The sequence below is a fragment of the Vicugna pacos genome, unplaced genomic scaffold, assembly GCF_048564905.1.
Source record: "Vicugna pacos unplaced genomic scaffold, VicPac4 scaffold_21, whole genome shotgun sequence".
In the NCBI taxonomy this organism is placed as follows: Eukaryota; Metazoa; Chordata; class Mammalia; order Artiodactyla; family Camelidae; genus Vicugna; species Vicugna pacos.
Window position 1 is genome coordinate 20448496 of NW_027328742.1, and position 23776 is coordinate 20472271.

Consider the following 23776-nt stretch of genomic DNA (forward strand, 5'->3'; position numbering starts at 1 on the left):
GCACCCTGGCGGAGCAGCTGAGAAAAGGTGCATCACGGGAGAAGGCGGGGGTTTGACCGAGGTTGGGCTGGGGAGTGTCTGGCCTGGGGAGCTTTCTCACAGGCTCTCCTTGGCAGGCTGCTTAAAGTTGCACCAACTTCAAACAAAAAGGGTTTTCAGACACAAAGGAAGGCTCAACCTGGCCGGTGCCAGGCCTGGCTTGGCATTTGAATTCAGAAATCCAAGTCCTCGGAGCTCACAGACAGGCCAGACCATCCTGGTCACTCTGCCACTTCTCCAGGAATGCCAAGAACTTTCCGGAGAGCTCTCCTCCTGGGCTGATCCCATCCTTGACCCCGGGTCCAAATTAATTAGAGTTAAGAGCCAGTTCCCTCCAGGCACTTATTCGGCTGACAGCTGAGACCAGGCCACAGGCCCAAGGTAGCGCTCCCTCCGCTGCCGCCACTGTGGTCTCTCCCCACTCTGCGGCTCGTGGGAGGGTATGCTGGCGGGGCTTCCCTAACGGGTGATTTTTAAATGACATGAAGCAGGTCGTGTTAGCTTCCCGTCGGGTCAGGTACTTTAGGTGGTTTTTCTGGGCCTGTTTTTACATAGGCCCCTCTGTTTTCTGCCACCTGGTTCCCCCACATGACCGGAGGGACACAAGAGGATGAGCCAGAGTTAAAGGCACAATCGTAGAACATTGGAAGAACTGAGTGCATTTTAAGTGTGTCTTTCCTGTGACCTGGCATTTCTGCCTCTCTGCGTCCCCTCTAGAGAAACACACAGATGCACGAAAAGATGCTTGCAAGTGTTTGCCTCAGGTTTATCTAGATCTAAATCTATCTATCTATCTCTACTAACTTCATTATTTAATCTCTCTGTATATCTATTGCATGGATCTATTCTCCATATAATATATCCGCGTTTATGTATCTTTATGTATATATCTGTGTCTATATCTACATACACACAAAAGGAGAGACAGAGAGAACACAGCCTAAATGTCTGCCAGTAAGGAAATGGCTAAATGAACTGATCTGTTCACACCCTAGAATATAATGCTGCAGGTGAAATCATAAATGTGTGTGTGTGCCCAGGGATGGGGCTCCAGGATGCGCAGTATGGTACTGCATCACAGCAAGATCCAGCCTCATCCGTCACTGATGCTCCCCTGAGCAGAGGTACCACTTCTCTCCTCTCTAGCCCTGTCATAGCTCTGATGCGCTGTAAGCCTCAGTGACTGCTTCTGGAATAACATTGGCTTCAGGAAATTTGTGACTTAGCTGAGATTGTTGTTGTTATGTGGACTATTAATTTAACTTATTAAATGCCTGAAGGACCAGGCCCGGATTTGATTCTTTCTCAGTGCTGAACTGGACAATGCAGTTGGCAAGTAACAGCCTGTGAGCCAAATTCTGCCTATGGCCTGTTTTGTAAATAAACTCCTGTTGGAACACAGCCACGCCAGTTGTTTATGGTTATCTGTGGCTGCTTTTGGTACAACAACGGAGCCCCTGTGGCCCGCCAAGCCTCAAACAGTCATTATCTGGCCCTTTCTCAGAAAAAAAGTTTGTTGACCCTTATCCTAAACCCTTCTCCCAGACCAGCCCCATGTCTTCCAGGACCTGGGGGATAGTGAAAGGAACTGGCGATGTAACTCAGTGGGATTTGGAAGAGCTGTTTGTAAAAGTCTGGACTAATGGATGCTTTATTATAAATTAATCATTGCGAACGTCATCGCACCCCCTCGCCTCTCCAGCACACACAGCCCTGCAGCACCACCCCGTCCGGCATCAGCCTGGGCGGGCAGTGAAATGCACTGCTTCCTAAGTAGTGCCGCCCTCCCCACCACAAGCTGACTTTGACTCTCCCAAGGACAGTCCTTTGGCCGTTATCTTGTGTCCTCAGTGCCCTGCAGGATGCTGGCAGGTAGCAGGTACTTAATAAATACCCAATGGATAAATACATCAGTGAAAAGTACTGAAAAAAAATAGAGTCCTCTTCAGTGTCTTGCCCCTGGGGCAGCCTGTCGAGAGCACATTTGCCAGAAATTAAGGAGATCTGTTCACCTAAGTGAAATGACCAGCTGTATGAAGGGCAAGGACACGGGGCTCGTGCGCTTCCTGGGTGAATAAAAAGTGTTTCGCTTCCCTTCCCCGGGAGCGGATGAAGGCAGAAGCAGGCCCGGCCTGCTTTGAAGCTGCGCACCGCCTGCCCCCCAGGTCCAGGACACACGTACCATCGTGTTCTTCACGGCCGCCGTGGCGCTTGTCCCTGGGAGTGGTGGCCACCTTCTTGCTTTGGCAGGGATCCCGGTCGGGTACCTGACAGACGATTTTTTAGGCCGGGTATAGGAAATGGGTGAGAAAAGGGAATCCCATCGGGTGGTAACTAAGGGGCCGAGAGCGACCAGGAGAACCTAACAACTGGGCTAGCGTTTGGAAGGGTTTTTGTCTGATTCCTAGGCTACTTTCAGCAGCAGGGTGGTTATCTAGAACAGTGTGCCTGAGGGACGTCCCTGACAAGCGGATGTGTCCGCTTTGGGAGCAATCACTTACTCAGGCCTGTGGGAAGCCTGGAGATGCTGCAGGGTGTGCCCGCCCAGGTTTGTCCAGCCTGCCCGCGGGGAGATGGCTTCTGCTTTCTCTCTGAACTGGATTGGTGGGCTTGGGGGGGGGCGGCGAGAAAAGGATTAAGCCCCACCCTGTTTGTTCTGTAGTGGGGATGTTCGTCTCCCCTCGTGAGGAGGGTCTTTCACTGGAATGAACAAGTTTATCAAAAGGTGCCCTCGTCAGGCAGAAAGAAAGGGGGAGAGAGAGAGAGAGAAACTCTTCAGGACGAGCGTGCACGCTAAATACCTGAAATGATAGGACGGGCGGAGTCGGCGAGGGAGGAGGGGGATTCTGCCAAGCGGCAGCGGGCTGGGGAGTGGCAGGGGGCTGGGGAGTGGCGTTTCAGCCCAAGCCGCTGGCCTGGCCCCGAAGCGGCCGGTCACAGCCCCTCCACCGGGATCAGCCTCCAGCCGGGAAACACAACAAGAGCTTTGGGATGCTAATGACCCTTTAGGAATGCTAAATGGAGCATTTCGGCCTCCACAAAGGGGCAAAATGAGGAGAGAAAGAAATTTTAGTTTTGAAGTTTCCTTCGGGGAGGACCAAACAATGGGGGCTTAAATGGACAGTGTAAAAGTTTGATCTGGGTTCTGCAAAAGCAGCATCCATCGCACATGTCTTCTTGGCAGCATCTTGGCTGGGTTAAGTGAGTACCAAAGCACCTCGGCAGAGGCTGGACCCCAGTTTGCTGGGTTGGAGTCAGCCCCCTGCCGGCAAAGGGCAGCCCGTTGGGGCAGAGGACCATCAGGTGGGTGCCGTCTGATCTGAGGCCCTGGTCCCTACCTCGCTGTGTACATGCCACCAGCCACGCATTCATGCACAGGTTCATTCACTTACTCATTTTCTCATCCATTCCTTCATTCGGCTGAGAGTTAGTTGCAGGACATGCGCCACGTCCAGGCAGTCCTCACTGCTGCAGACACCACCGTGGACAAGCAGGATCTCCGCTCTCATGAAGCAGATGTTCTGTGGGGGAGGCAGACGGTAAAGAAGTCAGTGTTGGGGGATCATGGCGGGAAATGCGTGGAGGGCGGCGTTAGACAGGGAGCCAGGGAAGGTCTCCCTGAGCATGCATTTGAGCTGAGACCTGAGTGAAAGAAGGAGGCAGCCTTGCAGAGATGGGAGGTCAGACTATTCCAGGTCAAGAGAACAAGATACAGGAAGGAACTTGCTACGTGTGAGGAACAGAGAAAAGGCCAGTGGGTAGGAAGTGGGGAAGGTGGGTTGGGGGGGGTGGAGAGGCAGTGGAGAGGCAGGCAGGAGGGCCGCCATCAGGATGGGCTTTGTGGTCAGAAGTGTGAATTTTATTCTGAGGACCAAGGGAAGCTCTTGGTGGGTTTCAGTTAGGCTGTGCATGAATGCGTGGCTGACCCGTCTGGCTGCTGGTAGAGATGGGGGCAAAGGAGAAACAGGAAAGGGACTTTGACTGGACAATTGATGGCTCTGAGCCAGGGGCATCTCAGCTTGAGGTGAAGAGTGTTGGGTGGCGAGTGATGCCTGGGGCCAAGGAAGGGCATTCTCGTGGCTTGGGACACCGTCCAGAGGATGCGTGAGGCCAGCTCGCTGGGAACCTGCCTGTGGTCATGGAGTTTGAAACGGCCGAGAGTTTAACCCAGCATGCCAAGGCTCTGCTCAGAGTCCAGAAATAGGATTTCTACCCATGAGAAGCAGCTTCTTGGGGCCAGAGCCTCCAGGGCTTGAACTTGGGGCTCCAGTCATCAAGCTTTGATGGAGAATTCTTTTGCTAAAAGTGAGGAGCAGGATGATCCCACCCACGGAGGAGGCCAGCCTTTCTCTCCATCCATCTGTCTGTTCATACCTCAGCTCCTGTTTCTATCAGCCACCCCCTGTCCCCGCGGTGCACCCGCACTGGCCACTTGGAAGGGGCTTAGGTCACTTTGTGGAGCCCCAAGATGTAACTTGGACATGTTCTCTTCACTGGCCTTTATCAGTTTCAGTGATGGGGCACCGGAGAGGGAGAAGATGCTCTGCTCTCTGAGATGTGGGAATTCTCGGAACGCCCCTCTTCTCGGCTGGACCACGCTCATGAACTAGCTTAGTCCAAGTGCCCTGAGACCCTCTCTGAGGTCAGTGATGACACTTAGGCCCTTTGGGTCACTTGTGACATGAGGAAAACATGCTCCAGGCAGGTGAGCTGTGCAGAGGGTGGACGGGCCACCCAGAGAGCTGGCAGCAGGAAGGCTGTTGTGGGATCTGGGAGGGGGCAGCCTTGCCTGGGTTAGCAGCGGAGGGGATGGGAAAGAAGACATGTCGGTCTTTTGAGGAAGAACTGCTCAGATTTGGGGCCAGTCCAGGATCAAGGATGGAGTAACTGGACACAGAGCAGTTCCCTGTGGAGTGAGCTTGCTGTGTCCACCCACTGGGGGCGAGGCCAAGCCCTTCTGTGACATTATAGGCTTCGGCTTCTTGTCCCTCCTGCTGAGCAAATGTTTTTTAGCCTCAGGATTCTTTCTTTATACAAAATCTTGTGGGGAAACCTTGTAAAAGTTGAGCTGCTCTGGTTGAAGGAGGTGTTATGAAGGCGGGGTGGGAGTGCACCGTCCTCATTCCTGCCCCGTCAGCCTTGTCATCCCCCAGCTCCCAAAGGACTAAGGGACGCCAGGGGCCCTGGGGGATGCCGTTTGTAAAGACAGGCCTGGGGCCGATTTACACAACCATTTATTTTTGACCTCACCGAATTTCCCGTGTAAACAACAGGCGCTTGAGTATGTTGGCTTGAATAATTTTATCACTGAGTCCTCAGTTTGACGTGGCTGGCTGATTGTACACAGATCCCTGGCGACCCTCGAGTCTGCTTCCTTTTGCTGTCCCAGGGTTATCACAGTCTTGCTTGCTTTTTGCTCCTCCTTCTGTCTGCTTTCCAGGGGCAGTTGTGTGACCTGCCCGCCTCTCTCTGGGTGCCCCGTTCTCACTCTGCTTAACTAAGCCCCTTCCTTCACCTCCCTGCCTGTATTGATTTCTTGGGTATTTTCCATTCCATAATGCTTGGCTTGCTGTTCCTTCCTTATTTTTATAGTTCATCTGCTGACTGCAGTTTACAAAACATCTCCACAAAGCCATCAAGCAGGCGGGTAGGCGGAGTTGTTGACCAGCAGTGTAGGCTGGGGGCCAGCCTGCCACGATCGGGCTTAAGAGGCCCCGCATAAGAACATTTTCCAGAAAGTTACACACGGCCCTTTTAAGGGCAATGCTTTCCATTTCATCTTAATCATCTTGAATAACAGTCTTTCTGGAATGCATTTTATACTCATCTGCCTTCTCAAACAGAGCTCTCCAAACATAATCTAGCTTTTTCTTCATGACTCAGGTCATCTGCACGGATGTCATTTATTACTTTATGTTGAATGTAGCAGACGAGGTGTGGAGGAGGTGTCCTGGCCCAGATGGCCCCGATGGACAAGTCTGAGGAGTTGGCATTGGATGGCTAAAAAGCCTCACTTTTCCAATCCGTAAAATGGGGTAATTATACCTGTCGTACAGGATTTTTGTGGGGATCAGGGCTCCTGTGGGATACTCGACCCATAGTAGCCATTCAAAAAAAAATGAAAGAATATAATATGATAATAGTTGCTAAGGAGGCTAGATGTTTTCCATTCTGCAAACCATTCTGCTGGTTTTCCACTGTACTGTGTTGGATCTGACTTTGTGTTTTGAGCCCCAGGTATGAGGAACCTCACCCCCCACCCCCAACTAGTGTCTGTCTTTAAGAAGTTGAGGGAACGTAAGCAGGAGGGAGGCTGATGGCGTAGTGGTTTAAGAGCCCATGCTTTGAAGTCAGACTGCCTGAGTTCTAATCCTGGCTCTGCCGCTTCCTGGCCATGCGGCTTTGAGCAAGTTTCCTAATTTCCCTGCATCTCAGTTGATTCATCTGAAAAGTGGGGATAGTAATAGTACCTGCCCCACAGGGTCACTTTAAGCATGAAATTAGTTAATGCACGTAAAGTTAGCAAAACGCTTGGCGCATAGTAAGCCCTCCGTGTTATCATTCATTGTAATGCTTACCTACTATGTGGTAATGCCTACCTACTATGTGACAGGCCTGGGTAGAACATGAAGGAGTCTAAAGTGTTGTTCCTGTCCACACATACCCGTGGGGGGAAACAGAGCAGATCTAGATTAAGAAACTCATGCAGGTATCTCAAAACAATAAACAGCATTACCTTACAACCCAGCAATTCCACTACTGGGTATGTTCCCCAAAGAATTGAAAGCAGGAAATCAAACAGAATCTTAAAAACCAAAGTTTATAACATGATTCACATAAGAGCCAGAGAGGAGGAAACAACCCAGATGTCCATTAATGGATAAATGGATGAACAGTGTGGTCTGTGTATACAATGGAAAATTATTCAGCCACAAAAAAAGAATGAAGTCTTGACACATGCTACAATGTGGATGAACCACAAAAACATTCTGCTGAGTGAAAGAAACCAGACACAAAAGGTTACATATTATATGATTACATTTATGTGAAATATCTGTAGAGACAGAAGGCAGATTAGTGGTGGCCAGGGGCTAGAGGGAGGGAGAGAGGGAGGGGAAAACAGAAATTGGGTGCTTGCTGGGTGTGGGGTCTCCTTTGGGGATGATGGGCTGTTTTAGAGCTAGACAGAGGTGATGGTGTGGAACATTGTGAATGTACTGAATGCCACTGAATTGTGGACTTTAAGTGGCTCATTGTATATTCTGTGAATTTCACCTCAATTGAAAAAAAAAAAGATTCATGCAGGTGGGAAGACCCCCAAGAGTAAGTCCAAGCCACCAGAGCCACATACAGCTGAGTGATCGTGTTTCTGAGCACTGAGGGCCTGGGAGGGGAGTGGCAGGGTGGCAGAATGACATTGGTCAGAGGAAACTGGACATGCTGCAGTCAGAGAGCGTGTGTGTAAACGTCTGTGTGCATACTTATATAAAATACTAGCAGTTATGATTAGGGTAGGATATATAAGGAAAAACTCTATTTTAGTACAGAAGATGTTGTCAACTGAAAAAAAAATGCACAACCTAAAAGTTGAGAATTATATTTTATTCAGCATACTGAGGACCTAAGTCCGGGAGGCAGCCTCTCAGATAGCTCTGAGGGACTGTTCCAAAGAGGTAAGGAAGGAGCCGGGATATATAGGAGTTTTTGCAAAAAGAAAAGAAAAAACCCCCCCAAGTACTTGAAATATCAAAAGATACTGCAAATTAAAGAAAAAACAGACATCTCAAGTTAGTGAATGTAGCACTCTTCTGTGTATGGGAAAATGCATGCGTCTGGGCTCACTGAAATCACTCCTTTGGCATGCAGCTTAACTATCTAGGGCCAGCGTCCTGCTTTCCTCCAGGTCGGCCGCAGTGGCTGATGGCCACAACATCCTTTGTTTACTGATACGACAGGCGACGTGCTTCGCCCACACTGTGTTAACTGCCAGGTGCGTGGTACCAGCAGTGGGCTTTGGGACGTGTGCCGCAGACAGTGTAGGATGTCACAGTGCTCTTTGCAGAACACCAGGTTGTTCGCCTGTTCTGTCGTTAGCTAGCCAGCGTCCAAGTGGAATAGTAAGGAGCAGGCAACAAAGGTTTAGGAGAAAGTATTACGTATTGAAAGCATAAAGTTGAGAAAATTACTTTGCAGCTACTTACTCTGCCCAAGTTGCCTTAATTGAGTCATCTCAGGTGGCTTGCCTTGCCCTGGGGAAAGACTGCCAGCTCTGTTGCAGTGGGAGGGCACTCCCAGCCAAGCAGGAGAGCCCCGCGGCTCCCGGGCTGGTGGAGAAGCCCTGAGAGAAGCCCTGGGGGAGCTCAGGCTGGGTTCCCTTTCCAAGAAAACGGAGGACTTGAGTGGCACTGGGAGAGCGGGATGAGGAAGGCGGCAGATCCTAGGCAGGTGAGTACAGTGGATGATGATGGCCCAAAAGAAAGGGTGGAGCTGGCATTCTAGGCAAAATCCAGTCAGTGAGAGAGTCGGGCTAGCACCTAGGCTTGCAGTGGGAGAGCAGCCGGGGATGGAACAGAGAGGCAGCCAGATGGCGTCCAGGGTAAAGAATGCGGAACTTCCATAGGCAGCTGCTTGTCAAGTGTCAGCAGGCGTCAGGGTTACGAGGGCTGGGGCTCTCCCCCAGGGATTCAGTTAGAATTTACATTTCTAACAAGTTCCCAGGTGATACCAGTGCTGCTTGCCTGGGGCCTGCACTTGGAGAACAGTGACAGGCAGTGTGGAACCAGGACCAGTTTTCAGTAGGGGACCAGCCCGGGAACAGAGCAAATGGTGGTCACTGGCCGTGAGAGCAGTAACTCAGGTGATTTTACTCCTCAATCCATTTCCTTCCCCAGTTGATCTGTAGCCCTGGATGTTCAACCTGCCAACAGAAAAATCTTTGAGGCTGTCGTTATATTTTGATGACCACACACTTTCTTGGTATGAAGCTTCCCCAACTCCACATTAGGGGTTGTAACCTAACAAGAAATATGCTATGCCCCTTCCGGGGCTGGAGAAACAATCTCGAAACATGTTTCTGTGTCTAAAGTCTTGAGATATTCAGGTTGTTTTAGTGAGTTATCAGGACATTGGGCAGAATATGTAAAGTCAGATCCTTTCTGCAAATGCCAGGCTAAATGATTACTGAGGCAGAATGTAGGTGGACGAGTAGGAGGAGGTGGAGGAGGAGGTGGAGGAGGAGGTGGAGGACGAGGAGGTGGAGGAGGAGGAGGTGGAGGAGGAGGTGGAGGAGGAGGAGGTGGAGGAGGAGGAGGAGGTGGAAGAGGAGGTGAAGGAGGAGGAGGTGGAGGAGGAGGAGTTGGAGGAGGTGGAGGAGGAGGTGGAGGAGGAGGAGGAGGTGGAGGAGGAGGAGGAGGTGGAGGAGGAGGAGGTGGAGGAGGAGGTGGAGGAGGAGGAGGAAGTGGAGGAGGAGGTGGAGGAGGAGGAGGTGGAGGAGGAGGAGGAGGAGGTGGAGGAGGATTATTAAAATAATCCTCAACATTCTGTCTAATTTCCAAAGTAATATTTAATTAAAGCTACTTCATACGCAACTGTTAACAAAGAAAGTAATTGCTGCCAGTCTTCCAGATAGCCTGCAATGAGTTCAAGAGTTGAATTATGGAGAATTAACTGGATAAATCAAGCTGGAAGTAGATTTACCACTGGTGCAGCATTTAGCCTCTAATGAAAAGAGCCAGAAGCAGTCTTTTGATGGAATCTCAAAGTACGCTCAGTTCTTTCCTGGTTTCTAGGATCAGGAAGAACAGTACTACCTTTCTCTACCTAAAAAGGAATGTGGAGGAGTAGGAGGAGGTGGAGTAGGAGGAGGTGGAGGAGGAGGAGGTGGAGGAGGTGGAGGAGGAGGAGGTGGAGGAGGAGGAGGAGGAGGTGGAGGAGGTGGAGGAAGAGGTGGTGGATGAGGAGGAGGTGGTGGAGGAGGAAGAGTAGGATGTGGAGGAGGAGGAGGATGTGGAGGAGGAGGAGGTGGAGGTGGAGAAGGAGGTGGTGGATGAGGAGGAGGTGGTGGAGGAGGAGGAGGAGGATGTGGAGGAGGAGGAGGATGTGGAGGAGGAGGAGGTGGAGGAGGAGGAGGTGGAGGAGGTGGAGGAGGTGGAGGTGGAGAAGGAGGTGGTGGATGAGGAGGAGGTGGTGGAGGAGGAGGAGGAGGATTTGGAGGAGGAGGAGGAGGATGTGGAGGAGGAGGAGGAGGATATTGAGGAGGAGGATGTGGAGGAGTAGGAGGATGTGGAGGAGGAGGAGGATGAGGAGGAGGAGGAGGATGTGGAGGTGGAGGAGTTGGAGGTGGAGGTGGAGGAGTTGGAGGTGGAGGAGGAGGAGGTGGAGGAGGAGGTGGAGGAGGAGGAGGAGGTGGAGGAGGAGGAGGAGGTGGAGGAGGAGGAGGTGGAGGAGGTGGAGGTGGAGGAAGAGGTGGTTGATGAGGAGGAGGTGGTGGAGGAGGAAGAGGAGGATGTGGAGGAGGAGGAGGATGTGGATGAGGAGGAGGAGGATGTGAAGGAGGTGGAGGAGGTGGAGGTGGAGAAGGAGGTGGTGGATGAGGAGGAGGTGGTGGAGGAGGAGGAGCATTTGGAGGAGGAGGAAGATGTGGAGGAGGAGGAGGAGGATGTGGAGGAGGTGGAGGAGGTGGAGGTGGAGAAGGAGGTGGTGGATGAGGAGGAGGTGGTGGAGGAGGTGGAGGAGGAGGTGGTGGATGAGGAGGAGGTGGTGGATGAGGAGGAGGTGGTGGAGGAGGAGGAGGTGGTTGAGGAGGAGGAGGATGTGGAGGAGGAGGATGTGGAGGAGGAGGATTTGGAGGAGGAGGAGGATGTGGAGGAGGAGGAGGATGTGGAGGAGGAGGAGAATGTGGAGGAGGAGGAAGAGAATGTGGAGGAGGAGGAGGAGGATGTGGAGGAGGAGGAGGAGGATGTGGAGGAGGTGGAGGTGGAGGAAGTGGAGGAGGAGGAGGAGGTGGAGGAGGAGGAGGAGGTGGAGGAGGTGGAGGAGGAGGTGGTGGAGGAGGAGGAGTTGGAGGAGGTGGAGGAGGAGGAGGTGGAGGAGGAGGAGGAGGTGGAGGAGGATTATTAAAATAATCCTCAAGATTCTGTCTAATTTCCAAAGTAATATTTAATTAAAGCTACTTCATACGCAACTGTTAACAAAGAAAGTAATTGCTGCCAGTCTTCCAGATAGCCTGCAATGAGTTCAAGAGTTGAATTATGGAGAATTAACTGGATAAATCAAGCTGGAAGTAGATTTACCACTGGTGCAGCATTTAGCCTCTAATGAAAAGAGCCAGAAGCAGTCTTTTGATGGAATCTCAAAGTACGCTCAGTTCTTTCCTGGTTTCTAGGATCAGGAAGAGCAGTACTACCTTTCTCTACCTAAAAAGGAATGTGGAGGAGTAGGAGGAGGTGGAGTAGGAGGAGGTGGAGGAGGAGGAGGTGGAGGAGGAGGAGGTGGAGGAGGTGGAGGAGGTGGAGGAGGTGGAGGAGGAGGAGGAGGAGGTGGAGGAGGTGGAGGTGGAGGAAGAGGTGGTGGATGAGGAGGAGGTGGTGGAGGAGGAAGAGTAGGATGTGGAGGAGGAGGAGGATGTGGAGGAGGAGGAGGTGGAGGTGGAGAAGGAGGTGGTGGATGAGGAGGAGGAGGTGGAGGAGGAGGAGGTGGAGAAGGAGGAGGTGGAGGAGGAGGAAGAGGAGGTGGAGGTGGAGGAGGAGGAGGTGGAGGAGGAGGAGGATGTGGAGGAGGAGGAGGTGGAGGAGGAGGAGGTGGAGGAGGAGGAGGTGGAGGAGGTGGACATGCACTTACTCCAGGAAGGCTTCCAACGCCGAACATGTATTCATAACCCCTCCTGTGGAACTGTCATCAGCTTGTGAACCATATGAAAATCACTGGCCTCATTTAAGAAGACAGCTCATTTTGCTCAAAGGAAGAATGAATACCAAGATTATACTTTTTTCACCAAGTACGTGTTTGGCTCCAAAGGATTTTTAAATTATCTCCAAATATCAAATTCACCCTCAAAAATGGAACTACTTTCATCACTGTATTTCTTAAAACTATATGTCAGGCTCTGAATGCAGTTCCAGGTGGAGTTTGGAAACTATTCGATTCATGTCGACCTCATCTTTGCCCACTCCACTCTCAATGGACTATTCAAAAATAAATTTCCAAGAGAGAAGATGAGAGAATCCTTTCTGTAGCCCCATTTTTTCAATCATCTAAATCCCTCAAGGTACTTCCTCTAAAATTTGAGAAACACTTATCCCTAAATATGTAAATATGAACAATCAATCTAAATCCAGAGCTCAGCCAGGCTCTAAACATTCCGATACCACTTCTCATCTGACAGATCTCTTATACTATATGGCCCCATAGTCACTTCCTAAAATAACTCTAAAGTAACTAAAATCTATACGATATTAACATAGTACAGTTAGACTGATTACTGTTTTGCTTTCATTTAGAGATCAATCCATTCATTCAGCATGGATTTATGGAGCACCCGTTACCTACTATTCACTGATACAAAACACGACCTACAGACCTCGTGAGCACTGCACTCCTGGTGGAATGTATTCTCATTTACTAGAAGCACACCCGTGTATGAAATGACCCAAAAACGAGTCATCTTTTTGTTGTCTTCTTAATTTCACATTTCCTCTCAGAGAACTTTCCTCAGGGTCTCTTCATGTAGTTCACATACATTATAATGAGCCCTTATGCTTATTACCTTCTGCTGGAGACTAAATCTCCCCGAACAGCTCCTGACACCATCACCCTGGCACCCGAGATCCTGGAGCCCAAAGAGAGTGCAATGTAAGCAAGACAAGGCTGAACCCGAGTCCAAAGCAGGGAGTGACACGAGGTGCAGCTGGAGAGGAGAAAGGAGACCAGGGGATGCAAGACCCTTCCCGGCACACGTGAAAATGCAGAATCCATCCCAAAAGTCAAAGAAAGTAACGCATCAAAAGGTACACTTTGGAAACATGACTCTTGCTACAATGTAAAGAATGAACTAGAAACGGTAACACGAGCGGTAAAGAGACCAGATCCGAAGCTTCTGCAACAAGCTAGACAAGAGGTGGCAGTAATCTAAAGGGGAGCGGTCACCGTCAGGATGTGAAGACTCAGCAGGTTCACTAGCTAGTGAGGGAGTCCAATCAAGGGGGCAGGAAAACTGGCTAAACGCAAAGCATGAGGCCCGCCTGCCTGCGGTCCGGACAACCAGGCGGGCAGGGCTACCCGACACAGGGAGGACAGGCCGGGCCAGAACACGCCTCGAAGACGAGGAGCCGGAGGTGCCCGGAAACACGAAGGGTCACGAGGACTGGGGCGGTGAGACTGGCCAGGAAGTGTGTGAGGAGCGTCTGCCGGGAAGCGAGCAAGCCGCCGACAGCCCCACCCCAGGGCCGCGTGCGACCTGGGCCGGGCGAGCCCGGGCCTCCCCGTGTGCGAGGTGTGCGCGGCGGCCTGGTGTCGGGGGTGACGGACATGCAAACCGCTCGGCGCGGGGCGGCCGCGCTGTGAGAACCAAGCAGCAGCGGCACTGCGCCCGGGACGAAGGCGAGACGCAGGTGACGGCGAGGCAGGGAGCCTGGGGCCACCGGGAGGCCGAGACGGAGCCTCCACGCGGCGGGGCTCACCAGCCCCCCTCCCAAGAAGGAGCGGGTGGGGTCTGGAAGATGCTCTGCGGATGCGGAGGGTGAGCCTCTGCCGCTGACCCTCCCGGCGCGGGGACCAGAGAGCGAGCCGCCCCACGTGCCAGGTGACGGGGGACAGCGACCACGGGGGGAGGAGGCTCGCTCCGGGTACAGCAAGGAGGTGGAAAGAAAGTCAGTAAGAAGTGCAGGCTGTACGTGGTTTTCTCTAATAAACCATTTACTATATATATATATTTACATTTGTACACAGGCTTTACCAAAAAAAAGAGTAAAACGGTACATTAAGAGCTCAGACATCTCAGACAACGTACGTGAGTCCTGGGCTCAGAGAGCTGTGGAAGCTCTTCCTGGAGGAAGTTCCCTCTCTCTCTCTCCCTCTCTCTCAGCTTTCTTCCTTGCTGCGATGCAGGCTCGTTCCTCACGTCTAGTCTGACAAAGCGATGCCAAGAATGGCTTCCTACCATCCCTCTGATGGGGGCACCGAGGTATGGGCCACTGCTTGAACTTGTGCCTAAAAATTCTAGAGATACTGATATATTTTAATATTCATTTAAAAAGTGGTGCTTGAGAAGAAAGAGAATGGGTTGACTTGACACCACGTTTGTCTTCAGCAAGTGTTTACTGAATGCCTACCATGTGCTCCAGGTACTGTTCTGGAGACTGGGAATGAAGTTTATACTCTGGAGAAAGAGGAAATACAGTGAGCAAAATAGAAGAGATAAGTGGCTTAATGGGTGGGTGTGAAGGGTCGGCTTTCATGGGACGGCCGAGGAAGGTGGCGTCTGCACACACACTGGAAGAAGATGAGGGGGGGGAGCCACGATGAGGAAGGATGAGAAACTACTAGATTTTAAAGAGATATGATTTGACTGAAATTGTGTATTTTATATTTAAATGTTAAATAATTTTGCCCTGACTTACATGCTGACAGTAGACTGAAGTGAGGACAGGACAGAAACAGAGACCAACTGGGGAGTGACCGCAGTAAGTTACAGGGAAAATGAAAATAACTGAGCAGAGTGACAGCAGCAAATGAGGCAAGAAGTACTCCCACCCGAAGTGTATGCAGAAGGGGGCGCTGCGGGACCTGTCAGCGGTGAGACAGGACATGCGAGAGATGGGGGGTCGGGGACGTCTCCAGGAGCTTTGGCCTGGGCAGATCAAAGGAGGGACATGCCGCCAACTGTGACAGAGAGGCCTGCACACAGACAGTTTGTGGGAACATTCACAGTTCAGTTTCACATGTGCCCAGTTTGAGACACGCAAATTTGATGACAAGTAGGTGACTGGCTGCTCGCGTCTGGGATCAGGAGGTAGATCCAGTCTAAAGTAGAGAGGCCACCAGCACGCGGACCATACTCAGGATCATGAACCTGGAAGGGATCTCCAAGCAGCGCACATAGGGCAAGATGCTCTGGGCCGCAGAGCGCTCCGCTGCGAAGAGTCCAGGAGGGGAGGGAAGTCAGCAAAGGACAGACCAGTAAGCCGAGAAGGAAACAAGGCTCTCGGAAGCAGAGCAATGAACAGGTTTCAAAGAACAGAATGCGGCCGACTCTCTCAAGTGTAGCTGACGACCAAGGAAGACAAGGTCTAAGGGTGGCGCAGGGACTGAGCACAGGAGGCCCCGGGAACCGGGGCGAGAGCAGCCGCGGCGGCACGGAGGGGAGAAAGCCCCCCCCCCCGAGCACACCTAAGAGAGCGAAGGGGGAACAGGACACAGACCTACACAGCTAAGGACTCAGCAGCAAAAGGCAACAGAGAGAGAGGTGAACGGCTGGAGAAAAGAAGGACTTTGAAAGCCGTTTTCTGGTTGGGGTTTGCTCTGGTTCGCCGTTTAGATGGGAGACCTCGCAGCACACAGCGCCACGCAGAGCCCAGCGGGCGTGGGGCTGCACACGGCTCTGGTGGCCCGGGCAGGGCTGGCGCAGCTGACAGGGCAGATGAGGCCGACCGCGCGCTGCAGGTCCCGGGGAAGTCCTCGTCTGACTGCTTCCGTCTGTCGGTGAAACAGGAAGCAAGGGCACAGCAGCTGAGAGAGAGGACAGGGAGTGGGGGTTCTGAGGAGAGGGGACAGGAGACGCCGCTGGGGAGCGGGCAGCGCGGGGACCAAGGACAGGACTGCTGGCAGCGCTGAGCCTCACTGGAGGTTCAAGGGCATCAGCTCTAACTACAGCAGGTCTCTTCCCTCGGAGCAGCCGCCACTCCATCCCCCAGACCTGCAGCAATAAAGCGGCTGGATGAGGCTGTTAGGCGGAGAACGTCACCTCAACTTCTGCAGAGGCTTCTGAAAACGGAGGCTGTGCTCAATGCCATAGGACAAAACCTTGGCAAACTCAACTTAGCAAAAGAAGCAAACGACACAATGACCTTTATTTCACAAAGAAAGTAGTTCTGTAAGACGGGCTAAAGAGAGGGGGAGGTGACCCACTCAACCCAGCCGGCCCCCTGTCCGCCCCGCTCGCTCCCTGAGGCGCGCGAGCTCGGGGCGGCAGGCCGGGCCGCCGGCCAGCCTGAGGGGAGGCTCGAGTTGGAAGACTCCCAGATGAGACTCTCATCCCTTCCAAGCCGTTAAAAGGAGGAGCACCAATTCTCCTGCCTGTAGATCTGGGCTGCTTTCCCTCCTTCGCAGGGAGCCAGTGTCACACTGGGCATCTTCAAACTACAGATAATAATTATACCCTAGGTCCTGACGACTATTCCAACTAAAACTAATTCTCCCTTGAGTCGCTCCCACAAAGTCTTTACGCTGCACGCTGATTGTAATCATTTTATATTTATCTTTATGATAAAAATTGAATGTATCATAGCTCTCTTCACTCAATGACCAGAAATTAAAAACTCACAAATTGTTAGCTGTAAATATCCATTGTTTAAAATTTGTCTTATACTAAAAAGCAGACATTTTACTATTTCTGTCACCATCTTTTATACAGTTTGCATTTTAAAAAATTTAGCCAAATCCACTGTCCTACAAACTAGAGTCCAAAAGCAATGTGAATATATAGGACACAAATCCAGTCAAATAAATCCTTTCAGTACTTTCCAGGCTTCAATGAAAGGAATCAAAGAAAGAAAAAGGGAAGGAAAGGGAAGCTGATAGGAAAAAAAAAAAAACTAAGTTCAAAAGAATGACAATAATACAAAAAAATAGATACATAAATCTCACATTCTAAGGCTTAAAAAAAGGAACTCACACTGTACTAAAAATGAAACCACATATTATGCATTATGGGGTCAGAGTATTCATCTCAGAACAAGGAAAAGACAGATATGCCAAGAATACACATCACTTGTCATAACACAGGGAATTGGTCTCTGACACCTAGAAAGCTGACTTCCTCCGTTTGCTGCTTCTGTCCAGACACGCACTAGCATCTCAAAAGCAGAAGCAGTCACTCAGCTAACCATATGTTGCTGCATCACCCCGTTATTCAGGCCAGTGGTGTGGAACAAAACAAAAGCAGGCTGCCAACCCCGAGCAGAGGCTGTCCTTTGCCAGCCTTTTAAAATAATGCTACTGAGAGCAGGAACATTTTTCAGAGACTTAATAGGCAGTAACGCCTGTAAACTCTTGTCGGGTAACCTCACACCATCAGTCTGGATGCAGAGGCAGAAGACCCTCCCTCCCCCCCACACTTGCCACAGGCAGTGAGAACCTGGGGTGACACTTGCTGATTTCCACGTGGGAGCAGCGGCAGGAGGAAGAGAGGAATGGAACCACGTGAAAGAGACGCAGAACCACGTGTGTGATTTTGACATTTATGCCGCGTGGTAGCCCGTGGGTCCCAGGGAACCAGGACTCTCATTTTCGCCTCCTACTGCCACTCTGACCTTCCCTGATCGGTGAGTCAGTAGGAGGCAGAAATTACAGTGCTCATTCTTTTTTTCCTTTGAAATTTAGGGCTGTTCAAAACCAAACATTTCAAAATCATAAGACAAACTCCCTAATCTGAGAGCTGCTTCTTTCACTGTCTTCACTGGAGACAACGAATATGAAACAAGAGTATCCATGCATGTCTGTAAAAATAGCACTAAGATAATGTTTGTATCTAACAGAAAGAAGCTGCCTACTATAACCTTGACAAATTTATGATCGTAGCACAAAATATAAATGGTAGATTTAAAAAAAAATCATCTTGAAATTAAAATACTGGCCTTACTCTAAGCTAACAGGTGTCTCTTCCAAACACAGTACAGAGAATTCAGAAAGGCATAACAAAGCAACTGAAAGTGCAATTAAGTAAAGGGATAATTTAAACACGTTCACGTGAAGAAGCGCTGGTTGGTTTCAATCGCACAACCGTGCTGAGCCCCGGCTCCACGCGCAGAGCTGCGGGACCACGGGGCAGCCGCGGTAGGGCACAGCCCGAATCCTTACGGAGAGTTTGACCCAACAGGAAAGATAAGGACAATGTCCATATGAAATGACCCCAAGACCTCAGAAACAGCAGAAGAGACATACGAAGAATGTATCATCAAGTTTCCAAGAAAAAAATACTACGTCCACAAAATCGGAAAAACCTTCAGAGTGGAGGTGGCATTTTAGATGCTCCTTGAAGGATGGGCAGGATTTCAAACATTGGAGAGGGAGGTGAAGGGTGAAAAACGAATAAAGTACAGAGGCAGAAAAGATAGTTTACTCTGTAGGCAGTATTTCCCGAGCTGCGCTTCACAGACACTGATTCGAGAGAAGCCAACAGATGTGCTCTAAAAAAGGGTGCTGTAGTCAAATTAGTTTGGAAAACACCACACCCTGCAAGGGCCCCCGGAACCTCCCAGCGCACAGTAATACAGCGGAGGCTCTGAGGGCCGCTGCAACAGGGCAGCTGTTCGACCCGAGGCCCCACACTTCTCTGCTCCAGAGCTCATGTGAAAGAACACCTATGGATTCCTCATTGCCAGAATCACTACCAAGCAAATCTGGGCCAAGGCTCGCAGAGCAACTCTGAGACACCGCGGAGGCCGCACAGCCGCGGGCATGAGGAACCACGAGACCGAGGTGCCGCCCCGCACGTGGCGGGGACGGCATTTCGGACACGCCACGTGTCTGGACTCCGTGGCAAGCATCCACGGTGCGCACTGGAGGGGCAATTTCAATTACAATCAATTTCAACAGTGCGTGTACACATTCCTTTAACTGCGTTTTATGTTGCAGAAAACAAGCAACTCCAGAACAGGAGAAACACACCCCTAGTCAGAGGGAGCGAGCAAAGGGGCAGTACCGGAAGGCGTCCCGGCGAAAGCGGAGGCGGGCACGAAACACGCAGGCACTGCCCCCGTTTCTGTTTTCCTCCCTAAGCCTGATGTCAACTCTCAGTCTACAGGTCATCCACTTCAAGTTACAGCTACAGCTGCCCTTTTTTCCATGTCTGTCCATATTTCTAAAACAGTATTTGAAAATATAAACAACGCAGATTTAAACTTGTAAGTGCATAATTAGCACTTCCAGCTACCTCATTTCCTAAAGGAACTGTGAATGCACTACTTCCTCCTTCACTGTATCTCTGTTTCTCTGCGCACACACACGCGTGCACACACACACACTTTCTCTCTCTCTCATGGCGGCAGCATCAGAACCAATTACCTGTGGCTGGAACTGAGGTACAGGTGGCCCCTGCATTCCTTGTGATTGCTCATCCATTGTCTAATGCAACAGGAACTTCAGAACTCTGCAAAAAATGTAAAGTTGAAATGTAAATAATGCAATCATTAACAATCTGAGTTGCTCATCATACACCTGATATTTGTGAATGTTAATTTCACCTAATCTTTCAAAAGTGCCCAGTAAGACATCCCATACTTTTATCTGCCATCTGCTAAATCCAAGCTCTGTTTGGCTAATACAAATATTCACTGTCCCAACTAATCCTTCTCAATAGTAGCATTTTACGCTTAGAAAATCCTGCTTCATGAGATGAAATTCTCCCTTCTCCGTTATGTCTTACAGAGCACAAAAGCTTCCCCTCACCCTCCTCAGTACAAGATGAGCATCGCTGTGGTCAGCTTCATGTAATCACGGCCAGTGCTTCACATTCCTAAAATGCACCTCTTCTTTATATTCTGAAAGTGTTAGTACTTCTGTTCTTTATGTCCAACTACAATGCTTCCTGTGATTTCTTAGGTTTAAACTTAAAAGGTCGGTCCTCATATGAGTGTTTACTCTTTTTTGCACACTCTGTTTGTAATTATAAAACACCATCCATTAATTCAGCAAACACAGTAGGCTGAAGCCAGTCATGTGCCAAGTACTGCACAAAGCTCACAGACCGAACTACAAAGGAAACAAATGCCAAGTATCTCTAGGCTCTTCCTAAGAGTAATTTTATAACTAAAATCTTGTGGGTTAAAAAGTTAGGGTCCACTTAAACAGGATCAACAGATGGAGAAACTAAAACACATCTTCACTTCATCATACTCTTTAAAAAGCAGTAAAAATACTCTAGACATGGGTCATGTGTATTACAAACATTTTCTTCTATCCTATGACTTGTCTTTCTTTAAAAAATCTTCCCAATGCCGTCTTTTAATTAACTTATGAACAGAGATTCATAAATGGCCTACTTAATCAATCTTTCTCTTTATGATTAATGATTTGGGGTACTCTTTAAGAATTATTTCCTTTACCCTAAATTCTCGTGTTATCTTCTAATGTAAGCTTTACTGTTTTTGCCTTTCATATTTAGATCTGCAATTGACCTGGAATTAAATGTTTGTCTTTATGGTGAAGTCAATATTTAGTTTCTTTTTCCATATATGCCTATCCAGTAGCCTTCAGATCACATGATGAAAAGATGACCCTTTACCCCACACCCCACTGCAGCACTGCTCTATCATCCTTGTCATATACATCAAACAACTGCACAGACATACACTAAATTAACTGGTGTATAGCGCAGCTTTGCTATGGACATACATTTAATCATATCTGATATTAATATAAATTTTAGAACCATCCTGTTTCTACTTTTTTTTAAAAGCCTATTGGGATCCTGATTAGGATTACATCAACTCTATAGATCAATATGGGAAGAACTGACATTTTAATACTGGGTTTTCAAATCCAGGACACAGGATATCTCATTTATTTCAGGTTTAACTTCTTTCAATAATGGTTTTCAGTTTCAGTACTCATCTTTCACATTTGTTTCCAAGTTATTTCCTAAGTATATTACATTTTTTATACTATTATAAATAGTGGGTGCTTTTTATTTCCATTTTATTATAGTGTACAGAAACACAACTAATTTCTATATATTGGCCCTTTATCTTGCAAGTGTGCTAAACTCACTTATTAGGTCAAGCAGATTTCTTACAGATTCTTGCCTTACTGCAATGGCTAGAACCTCCAGCACAATGAACAGAAGTAGAGACACCCTCTTTTTGTTCTTACCTCAGGAGAAGAGTATTCAGTCATTTACTATTACATTTAATGTAAGATGCACGTTTTCCCCATATGCCCTAATTTATCAGGCTGAAAGATTTTATAAAGATGTTAGATTCTTACTTTGCTGAAAGATTTTATAAAGATGTTAGATTTTTGTCAAATGCTGCTTCTGTATATGAGCTGACCATATATTTTTTACTTTGTTAAAATGTTGAATTTTGAACATTCACTTTGGTGAATGTTAAGCCAGTATTCATTTCTGGGATGAACCCCACTTAGTCATGATACATAATCATATTTGTACATTGTTGGATTCATTTTGTTTTAATTAATTGAAGTATAGTTGATTTACAATGTTAATTGCTGGTGCACAGCACAGTGATTCTGTTGTACATATATATATATGTATTCCTTTTCATATTTTTTTCTTTATGGGTTAGTATAAGGTATTGAATATAATTCCCAGTAGGACCTTGTTGTTTATCTATTTTATATATAGTAGTGTGTATCTGCTAATCCCAACCTCCCAATTTACCCCTCCCCACTTCTTTTCCCCCCAGTAACCATAAGTTTGTTTTCTATGTCTGTGAGTCTATTTCTATTTTGTAAATAAACTCATTCGTCTTTTTTTTTTTTTTTTAGATTCCACATATGAGTGATATCATATGGTATTTTTCTTTCTCTTTCTGGCTTATTCCACTTAGTACGACAATCTCCAGCATTTATCGTTTATGGACTTTTTAATGATGGCCATTCTGACTGGTGTGAGGTGATACCTCATTGTAGTTTTGATTTGCACTGTTCTGGTAGTTAGTGATATTGCGCATTTTCATCTGCTATTAGCCATTTGTATGTCTTCACTGGAGAAATGTTTGCATTTTTTCATTGGGGTGTTTGCCTTTTTGTTACTGAGTTGTATGAGCTGTTTGTATATTCTGGAAATGAAGTCCTTCTCAGTTGCATCGTTTGCAAATGTTTTTCTCCCATTCTGTACGTTGCCTTTTTGTTTTGTTTATAGTTTCCTTTGCTATGCAAAAGCTTATAAATTTAATTAGGTCTTATTTTTTAATTTTTGCTTTTATTTCCATTTTATTTATATAGTGTTGGATTTGGAGAGGGAGGAGAGGCAAGGAGAAAGAGAATCCCAGTAATGAATTAGAATACCTTTCAGTGTGAAATATAAATCATTAGCATCAACACTTCACCTCTAGTGTCCCTCAGACAGTTTTCACAAGACACTCCATGAAAAAAAGGGCTTCCTGGTCAAAGACCTCTGTGGAGTACTACTTGCTGTATCAGTCTCTCTCAGAAAGTCATGGTCAACATCAACAAACTAAAGCACTGAAGCAGCCCAGCAGTTTTTTTAAAAAAAACTTTACTTACATCTAACTCATTTAATCACAAAATGCTTTCTTTGTATAACAGATTTTAATATCCCCCAGCCTGACTACCCTAAGAAGCGACTATGAGAAGCCGTGTGCTGGGTTACAGCAAGGAGGGCTCCACCATGCCTGCTGATATGAGATAACGTCTAAGCAGATAAAACAATGAAGAAAAGAAGCCAAAGTTTAAGAAAAAAGAAAAGGAAACATAAAAATCAAAGAAATCTTAGAAGTGATTTAATCTAACGATCCGCCTGACAGGAAAGCCCCTTCTACAGCGTCCCAGACAGAGGTCAAAGGCCCCCTGCTCAGAAGACACAGGTCTGTGCGACTCCCTCACTGTGCATGCAAGCTTAGTAACACAATGAACAAAAAGAAATTTGTCTTTACATAATATCTAACATGACTCCTTTTGTCACCGGAGTCTTAATGCTTTTACAGAATGTTTGTATACTGATTTAAAACCATTATTTATCATATTTCTAAAGGTCAAAGATATTTATATGTAATATTTTCCCACTAATCACCTCATAAATAAAATTAAAACACATTTTAATATATAAATATGTTAACTATGCATTCAGTCTTCCAGATCATAAACTCCACGTTGCAGGGACCTACCTGTGTCATCCACAGCTGCACCCCCAGGGCTTAGGTCAATGCTTGGCACAAAATGGGTGCTGAGCGAATATTTATTTAATGAACGAATGCATGTATCTCTGTCATAAAAGCATCAAATAATTACTGCTACAGTTTAGTAAGCCTAAAGTCAATCATGAGTACAATTATGATCAAATTAAATAAATTTGGCACCCAATCTTCAATCCATAAAGGCTTCCCAAAGATGGAGCTGCCCGAATTGGCTTTTAAATAAGAAAGACACACTCACAAGGTCCAGAAGAGGCAAGGAGGAGAGGGAATCTGGGAAAAGGAAGGAACACACTGAAATACTCAAAAGCGGAGCTCAACATCTTATAAGTAATTTAAAATTGAAGCTGGCATGCGGTGAGAGAGAGGACGTGGGGAGTTAATTTGAGAAGGTTAGGCTAACAACACAGGCAGGTGTCAGCTCATGAAAAAACTTTTATGATATTTGCTTATGCAGTTGGTATCAAAGAGCTTATGTTGGGTTTCAAGCAGCTAAGACAGAAGTTCACTATTTTTCAAATACAACCTTTCCTGCCATGTGACAGAGGAGAGGTGCTCACAGCCACAAGCAAGACCAGTCAAGAAGCTACTGCAACAGTCCGGACAAGAGATGACAATCCTCCCCCACC

The 23776-nt window shown here is 48.2% G+C and overlaps 1 protein-coding gene across 1 annotated transcript in view; it reads left to right on the top strand.

The window, feature by feature from the left end:
- LOC140694451 (netrin-1-like) overlaps positions 1-22833 on the top strand; it is a 42567-nt gene extending 19734 nt beyond the window's left edge. The window contains exon 3 of the mRNA XM_072957703.1: positions 22543-22833. Within this exon, the coding sequence (XP_072813804.1) occupies positions 22543-22586 (44 nt within the window). The 3' untranslated portion in view covers positions 22587-22833. The remainder of the gene's footprint in view (positions 1-22542) is intronic.
- Positions 22834-23776: the final 943 nt, after the last annotated feature.